Source organism: Lethenteron reissneri, chromosome 51 (assembly GCF_015708825.2).
Source record: "Lethenteron reissneri isolate LAM-NWPU_2019-01 chromosome 51, ASM1570882v1, whole genome shotgun sequence".
NCBI lineage: Eukaryota > Metazoa > Chordata > Hyperoartia > Petromyzontiformes > Petromyzontidae > Lethenteron > Lethenteron reissneri.
In genome coordinates this window covers 9,415,850-9,423,894 of record NC_083829.1, presented here as the reverse complement: position 1 = coordinate 9,423,894, position 8,045 = coordinate 9,415,850, and the positions used below count along the sequence as shown (strand labels likewise).

At 56.1% G+C, this 8,045-nt stretch overlaps 1 protein-coding gene across 1 annotated transcript in view; it reads right to left on the bottom strand.

The window, feature by feature from the left end:
- Positions 1-1,056: 1,056 nt before the first annotated feature.
- LOC133355554 (uncharacterized) overlaps positions 1,057-8,045 on the bottom strand; it is a 9,122-nt gene continuing 2,133 nt past the window's right edge. Inside the window, exons 4-6 of the mRNA XM_061572893.1 lie at positions 6,589-6,802; positions 4,750-4,890; positions 1,057-2,779 (exon numbers count right to left, since the gene is read on the bottom strand). Coding sequence (XP_061428877.1) covers positions 2,687-2,779; positions 4,750-4,890; positions 6,589-6,802 — 448 coding nt within the window. The 3' untranslated portion in view covers positions 1,057-2,686. The remainder of the gene's footprint in view (positions 2,780-4,749; positions 4,891-6,588; positions 6,803-8,045) is intronic.

The window sequence follows — 8,045 nt, the reverse complement described above, 5'->3', positions numbered from 1 at the left end:
CCCGCGATGCCATTCGAAAAGAGTCGGGCATCGTACGTGGCGACACGGCCAAAATTATAAAAAAAAAAATACCTGCGGTTGGCTCAATTGGGATTACATGGAAACATCGCCCTCCTGCATCCGTTGCCTGTGAAACAAAACGCCTTCGCGGTAGCCTTGTGCTATTAGGATGGCTTTACGTGTGCTCAATAATAATTACCTGAACTCGGACTCATTGAAATGCCAGAGTGAGAGAAAACGGGGCACCAAATCTCCAGCTGCAGCACAAGTCCAGATCATGGACATTCACGGAATCGTAGGTGGAGGCGCTGCGGTGAACGTGGACACGCCGGGTGGTGGGACTGGCAATTAAACGGCACGGCTAAAAAGCCACAATTGTTGAATTCAGGCCATGTGCAAGAGCAATAGCACAGCTGGCAAGGGTCCCGATGTATGGAATGCATTGGGGCAGCCCGTCCAACATTCCACACCCCGTGCTTCATAGCCTGGTGCTTGGGTACCACCTGGCCCATGGGTCTCGGTGCAGATGCACTGCTTGTACGCATTGTGTTAGTCTATAGGCTCTATGTTAGTCTATGGGAACCTCTTCTAGTCCGTGAGTCTCTATGCGAGTCTCCAATCAGCACTTTCGATTAACGCGGCCGGCTACGTACGGTGCGAAATCAGTTCAACACAGACGCATACCGCGGGTCTCTATGCGAGTCGATGGGTCAAGATCCTCACAACGTCTGTGGGTCTCGGTGGCATAGCACAAATGTGCGGCACGAACAAGGTGCAAGCAATGAAACGGGTCCCAAACCCACCCTGTCCAATTTCACTCTCCCCCCTCTTCGTAGCCCGGCACTTGGTGTCCCCCCCCCCCCAACCGATCGGGAGTTGAACCCCGGGCGGACCGGGGTTCGCGTCGCGGTGTCGAGGGCCTGTCGACGCTGTTCTCCACGTGGCGTGAACGGACTCGACCGTAACGACTCGCAAACCGTCCGTGGGAAGCCTGCCATGCACCGACGCCACTGACACCCCTTCCCCCCGCCGCTACCATGCTCCCCACCTCGGCCCCCCCACCCGATCGCAGGTGAAGAAAGCACAGGCTGGAAAGAAAACCGTTGCACACAGAGCGACTTGTGTAGGAAATCTGCGTGACATTTGTAGGAAAGACGAGTAAACCCTGTTTCAGACTGATGGGGGCTGCTGCAGCCCGAGGTGCAGTCCGCGCGTGTCCGTCCGTCCGTCTGCTTGCTTGCCTGTGTCGCCCAGTAGTCTGTCCCTCTGTCTTTCGTTGCGTGTCGGGGTCTGTTGTCTGTGCTTCTCTGGTCAGAGTACGCTTGGTCTGACACAAGCATCGTATTGACGTTGCCGCCACTTAGTGGTGAGCGGTGGTGGCGGTGGTGGTTGGTTCTTTATGCGTGTGCATGCGTCTGTCTGCTACTCAGTCATTGTGCCTGTGCGCAAATGTGGTTCGTGTATTGTGTGTCTGTCTTGCTGTGTGTTGCGGGGAGCGGTGAGCGCATAGGGTGCGCTACAAACCCCCGGCGACCCGAGTTCGATTCCCGTTCACGACCAACACCGGTGACGATTATTTGGACCTCAAATTAGTACCTGGTGCGGTGTGTAAACATCGCCATTGGAGAGACAAAGGCAGCCGGGCATGGTGTTGTCCACCCACCCCCTCGTGTGCCGTGCCGGCCTTCATAAATGTTCGCTAACAACACTTGCCCCAACAGTATGTTAAGGCTATTCGGGGGATCTTTGTCTTTGTAATGCTGTGTACGAGTGACTGTCTACGCTGTGCCTGTCTGTGTGACTCTTTGCACTCCTTTCGTTCATTGTATTGTTTTGCTGTTGTGACTTGCAGACCCGCTCATACTGGAACATCTGTGAAAAAGAGCTTCATGGCTCATCGGATTCCTTCAGTATAACACGAATAAAGATTCTGATTCTGTGCCTGTCGGCTTGTCTGTGTCCATCTGTCTTCACGTCCATCACTTCATCTGCATGCCTATGGTCCGTGCGACTGTCTGTATTTCCATGTGCACCTATTATTGTGTCTATCTGCCTGTGTGTTACTCGCCACCGTGAATCTGTGTGTGCTCTGCGTGAATATTTACCTGTCTCTGCAGTGGTCTGCTTGTCTCTGCGTTTGTCTGCCTGTACAGCAATCTATCGTGTCTCGACATTTGTCGCCTGCATCTGTACAGCTGACACTTTTGCCAACGCATCATCCGTGTGCCTGTGGTCTTGCGTGTCCGTCCGTGTACGTCCCGTGGTCCGCGCGTCGTCTGCCTGCGGGTCTTCCTGTTTTCGCGTAAGGCAGCCAGCAGAGCTATGCTCCTCGCCGAGCTCTGACATTGAGAAGTTAATATTTTTTTTTAAAAAATGATTCGGATCAACAAAACACCGTGATTCTCGGAACGCTGCCTTTGCCCGCGTGCGCCGCACCACGTTCCAACGGGTGAACAAGATTGATCGTTCCACTCCGCCCTGCGATTGGGCAACAACCATTCACAATTAAGTCGTCTTATGATTTCTCAAACACATTGTTAGCATCACACGCACACACACAGAAAGAAGGAAAGAGGCGACAATTGTCTAGCGTGCAGAAAATCCCGACACGGGGACTATACTTCCGTGTGTCGCCGATACCGAAGGTCGGATGCTGGAGCCCCCCAGATCCTTTTGATTGCAGCGTTCACGACATCAACTTGTTGATCCTCGGGATGACCGTCGCCACGGCAACTGCGATCACTATGGCCAGCATGGGGATACGTTTGATCCACGGTTTCTGGGAAATACACATGTGGGTGTAATTCTTACCACGTGTGTCATTCTCATCCTCAGAATGTGTCTATACACGTCTCATTATATAATCTTTAATGTATACTAGCGGTAAGTACCCGGCGACTAACACACAGACATGGACCCACACACATAGAAACACATCGACTTACACGCACACACACACACATATGGACTCACACAGACAGACATCGACTTTAGACACACACACATAGACTTACACACATGTGTGTGTGTCTAAAGTCGATGTCTGGATGCTGCTTTGGTGTAATGACTAGCAAACTGGACTTGCATCCCAGTGGTCGCCGGTTCGATCTCTTGGCAGGGCAGCGCAACTGGGTTCTCTACAGTTAGTTGATTGGCGGGACATGCGTGGTGGGGTGAAGTGTGGTTACGTCTACCTCCTCTGAGCCGTGTTGCCAGCGTGGAGCAGCAGGGCCAAACACCCTCCAGAGGAACCCTACATCTCCATCTCGTGGAGGCCCTTCTACCGGCAGTGGTGTGAGCCAGCAATTGCAGGGCTGCACCTTTATATTGTTTTTTTTACATATAAAAACGCAACATTCAGGCTAACAGAGAGAAAGTGAGGGTGGGGCGGATGAGTGAAGAGGTGAGTATCCGAAGATACAAATTGAGGAGGAGGAGCATTGTGATAAGTGGCAGGTGAGAAGAGGTGATGGGTTGTTGACGGCTGTGGGTGACGCCACGTGAGGATGACGTAGGAGGGTGAGGACCCAAACTTCCAAATTGAGGAGCATCGTGGGTGAGCAGAGGTGATGGGTTTGACGGCTGTGGGTGAGGCCAGGTGAGAGAATGGCGACGGGAGGCGAGGATTGGTAGGTGCAGGGTGAGGAGCATCGTAGGAGGCTCGGGCCGATGGTGAACGCGGGGAGGGAGTGAGAGCGGGGAGGGAGCGAGAGCGGGGAGGGAGCGAGAGCGGGGAGGGAGCGAGAGCGGGGAGGGAGCGAGAGCGGGGAGGGAGCGAGAGCGGGGAGGGAGTGAGAGCGGGAGGGAGTGAGCGGGGAGGGAGTGAGAGCGGGGAGGGAGTGAGAGCGGGGAGGGAGTGAGAGCGGGTAGGAGTGGGCGGGAGGGAGTGAGAGCGGGGAGGGAGTGAGAGCGGGGAGGGAGTGAGAGCGGGGAGGGAGTGAGAGCGGGGAGGGAGTGAGCGGGGGGGAGTGAGCGAGGGAGGGGAGTGAGGAAGCGGGTAGGGAGCGAGAGCGGGGAGGGGAGTGAGCGGGGAGGGATGAGCGGGGAGGGGTGAGAGCGGGGAGGGAGCGAGAGCGGGGAGGGAGCGAGAGCGGGGAGGGAGTGAGGCGGGGAGGGAGTGAGCGGGGAGGGAGTGAGAGCGGGGAGGGAGCGAGAGCGGGGAGGGAGCGAGAGCGGGGAGGGAGCGAGAGCGGGGAGGGAGCGAGAGCGGGGAGGGAGTGAGCGGGGAGGGAGTGAGCGGGTAGGGGAGCGAGAGCGGGGAGGGAGCGAGAGCGGGAGGGAGCGAGAGCGGGGAGGGAGCGAGAGCGGGAGGGAGCGAGAGCGGGAGGGAGCGAGCGGAGGGGAGGTAGCGAGCGGGGAGGGACGAGAGCGGGGAGGGAGCGAGAGCGGGGAGGGAGCGAGAGCGGGGAGGGAGCGAGAGCGTGGAGGGAGCGAGGCGGGGAGGGAGCGAGAGCGGGGAGGGAGCGAGAGCGGGAGGGAGCGAGAGCGGGGGAGGGAGCGAGTGCGGGGAGGGAGCGAGAGCGGGGAGGGAGCGAGTGGGGAGGGAGCGAGAGCGGGGAGGGAGCGAGAGCGGGGAGGGAGCGAGAGCGGGGAGGGAGCGAGAGCGGGGAGGGAGCGAGAGCGGGGAGGGAGCGAGAGCGGGGAGGGAGCGAGAGCGGGGAGGGAGCGAGAGCGGGGAGGGAGCGAGAGCGGGGAGGGAGCGAGCGGGGGGAGGGAGCGAGCGGGGGGAGGGAGTGAGCGGGCCCCCACCTGGCTGGAATCGTCGTCTCCCTCGAGCGAGGTGAGCAGCTCGTGGCAGCGCTGCAGCTCGGAGCCCAGCCAGTCGCGGTCGTTCTCGCTCCATTGGCAGCGCTCCTGCCACTCGACAACGCGCGCACGGCTGTCCCTGTACTGCTCACGCGTGCGCACAAAGAACAAGTATAACCCGTAAAAACAAAGTTTTTCACTATAAATCCTTTATATGCGTGGCGGCTAGAGTCCTCTCGTCCTCTGGCTTGAGATGGCTGCCACCTATGGGTCAGATGATTGTCTGCCAGTATTAAGCAATTGGTAATTAAATATTTAATTTGTTTTCCCTAAACAGTGTAAATTTTAGAAAAAAATTTTCACGAACATTAATTGTCTCGCACAACGAGTCTGTGCAAAATGTTAGCTCGATTGGATCACGGGAAGTGGGTTAAAAAACGACCGAAAGATTTGCACGGTCGTAAGCAAGCAAGCAAGCACGCAAGCAAGCACGCGAACTTAATATAAAGGATTTATAGTGAAAAACTTTGTTTTACGGGTTATACTTGTTATTGTTTAGTTTGTTTACCCAGGAAGGCCACACCGAGCCTCAAGACTTTTCTTTAGGAGGGTCTTGCCAAGTTTTCGCTGTCGGGAGCGATGTTGCTGTCGCTGCTGTGCAGCGATGGTGCAGGTAAATGTTCAGCATTGGGATGTTTGGCCAATACCAGTTCCACTGTGTGTGTGGGTTTAGCTATTTCGGAGAGGGAAATCGGAGAGAACCTGGGGGAAACCCGTGCAGGACAGGGGGCGAACACACAAATTCTACGCAGAAAGCGGTGCCTGAGTCGGGAATCGAACCCAGACCCCCCTTGCTGTAAGACATCTGCTGTGCCACTACTCTGCCGCATCAACAGACTGCTGGGGCAAGTGCTGTTAGCGAAGGCGCACAACAACAACACCAACAACCGCCGTTCGTCACTGAGCCAGGCTAAGTGCACTTCAATGCCACGTGAAGTATCCAAGCATCATCTTCTTGTTCTTTCGGTAAAGTCACGTAGAATGGAAATAATAAAATAATAAAATTAAGCAAAATAATTCTCACGACGTTTCGGCCACAACGCAAGTAGCCGTCCTCAGGTGAAGAACAGGTCTGTCGAGGAGACAGAGTCTGAATTCAGACTGAATTCTGTTCTTCACCTGAGGACGGCTACTTGCGTTGTGGCCGAAACGTCGTGAGAATTATTTTGTTAAATGTTATTATTTTATTATTTCCATTCTACGTGATTTTACCGAAAGAACCAAGAAGATGAATCCCTGCAGTCACGAAGCTTTAAATCGAAATTTATCCAAGCATCATTCGAGGGAGTGACTGGAAATAGAGTCATGGGAACAGCCCCGTTGGTTCAGGAAGGCTGTCCAGTGTCCCATAAGATTTGTGAAATCTGAATTTTTCTTTCTCCAATATATTCTTGCCTTGTGCTTGACTCAACATATTGCAAAGCCGGCCTTACTCGAGTAGTGGGCAGGCCTTTGAGCAGCAGCAGCAGCCGACGCACCATCAGAAAGAGTGAAGATGTCGCTCTGAGCGATAGAGTTGTTCGTGGCTATGCGCACCTACGTGGAGCTGACGGTGAGAGGGGCTGCCAGCTCACCCATGTCTCCAGACGACACAAGGCAGCTTTACCCACCGTCTCAGCGGTGCCAGCTCTCGGCATCTCTGTCCGACTGGACATCTGTGAGACGCTGGACATCAGTGACAAAGAGCTTTAACGGCTATTGTCTTTCCTCCAGTAGACGTAATGAAATATTCCGGCTCTGATTCTGCCCTCCGAGCTCGAAGCAAATCCGACGCCGCGTTACCTCCTCCTGCATGAACTGGGTGCGATCGCGCGTGGCACGCAGCCTATCCCGGAGCTCTGTGCCCGAGGCCGCGTCCCTGTCGCTGAGCTCCATGCCGGGGCCGTCGCCCTCCCTCTCGCTGGCATCGCCGAGGCCGGCCGAGCTGTCCACGCGCTCCGTGTCGGCGCGCAGCTCCGCCACCTCGGAGCACAGCTGTGTGTTCCGCTCCTTCGTGCTGCCCGGAGGAAGGTTGGGGAGGGGGGGTCACGTGGTCCCCGTACGGTCAATGTTCCCATTTATTTTATTATAGACCTTGCTGAGCACGGCACACATGTGTACAAAATACCAAGCGGGTCAGCAACAAGCAGCAGCAGCAGGTTCTAAGAGATTTTGGGAAAGAGACGATGAGATGATGATGTGGAGAGGGGATTCCCACAGTGGGGCAGTGCGAGGAAAGACTCAGAAAGGGCAGTGAGGTGAGCTGCAGTGTGGCGAGTGCGTGGGTGAGAGGGCGAATAAGTGGGCGAGTGGTTAAGTGTTGTTCTCAGCCTGCAGTGCGAATGGAGTAGTGGCCACGGGAGGTAATGGCAGGGGAGTCAGCCTGCAGTGCGAATGCACTAGTGGCCACGGGAGTAATGACAGGGGAGTCAGCCTGCAGTGCGAATGGAGTAGTGGCCACGGGAGGTAATGACAGGGGAGTCAGCCTGCAGTGCGAATGCACTAGTGGCCACGGGAGGTAATGACAGGGAGGTCAGCCTGCAGTGCGAATGGAGTAGTGGCCACGGGAGGTAATGACAGGGGAGTCAGCCTGCAGTGCGAATGGAGTAGTGGCCACGGGAGGTAATGACAGGGGAGTCAGCCTGCAGTGCGAATGCACTAGTGGCCACGGGAGGTAATGACAGGGGAGTCAGCCTGCAGTGCGAATGCACTAGTGGCCACGGGAGGTAATGACAGGGAGGTCAGCCTGCAGTGCGAATGGAGTAGTGGCCACGGGAGGTAATGACAGGGGAGTCAGCCTGCAGTGCGAATGGAGTAGTGGCCACGGGAGGTAATGACAGGGGAGTCAGCCTGCAGTGCGAATGCACTAGTGGCCACGGGAGGTAATGACAGGGGAGTCAGCCTGCAGTGCGAATGGAGTAGTGGCCACGGGAGTAATGACAGGGGAGTCAGCCTGCAGTGCGAATGGAGTAGTGGCCACGGGAGGTAATGACAGGGGAGTCAGCCTGCAGTGCGAATGCACTAGTGGCCACGGGAGGTAATGACAGGGTTGTCAGCTGTGATTGCGAAGGGACTGGTAGCTCCGAGAATTGTTGAGAAGTGAGCGTGGTCAGGTGATGGAAGAGGCCGGTAGAGTCTGCTGGTGGAGCGAACGTCCAGAATCAGCGAGAAGGTTCGAGAAGGGGGGCGTGGCCTCGGCTGGTATATAAGGGGAGATGCGCGGTAGACGTGGGGCTTCTTCCAGTGGGGTCTCCGCCTGA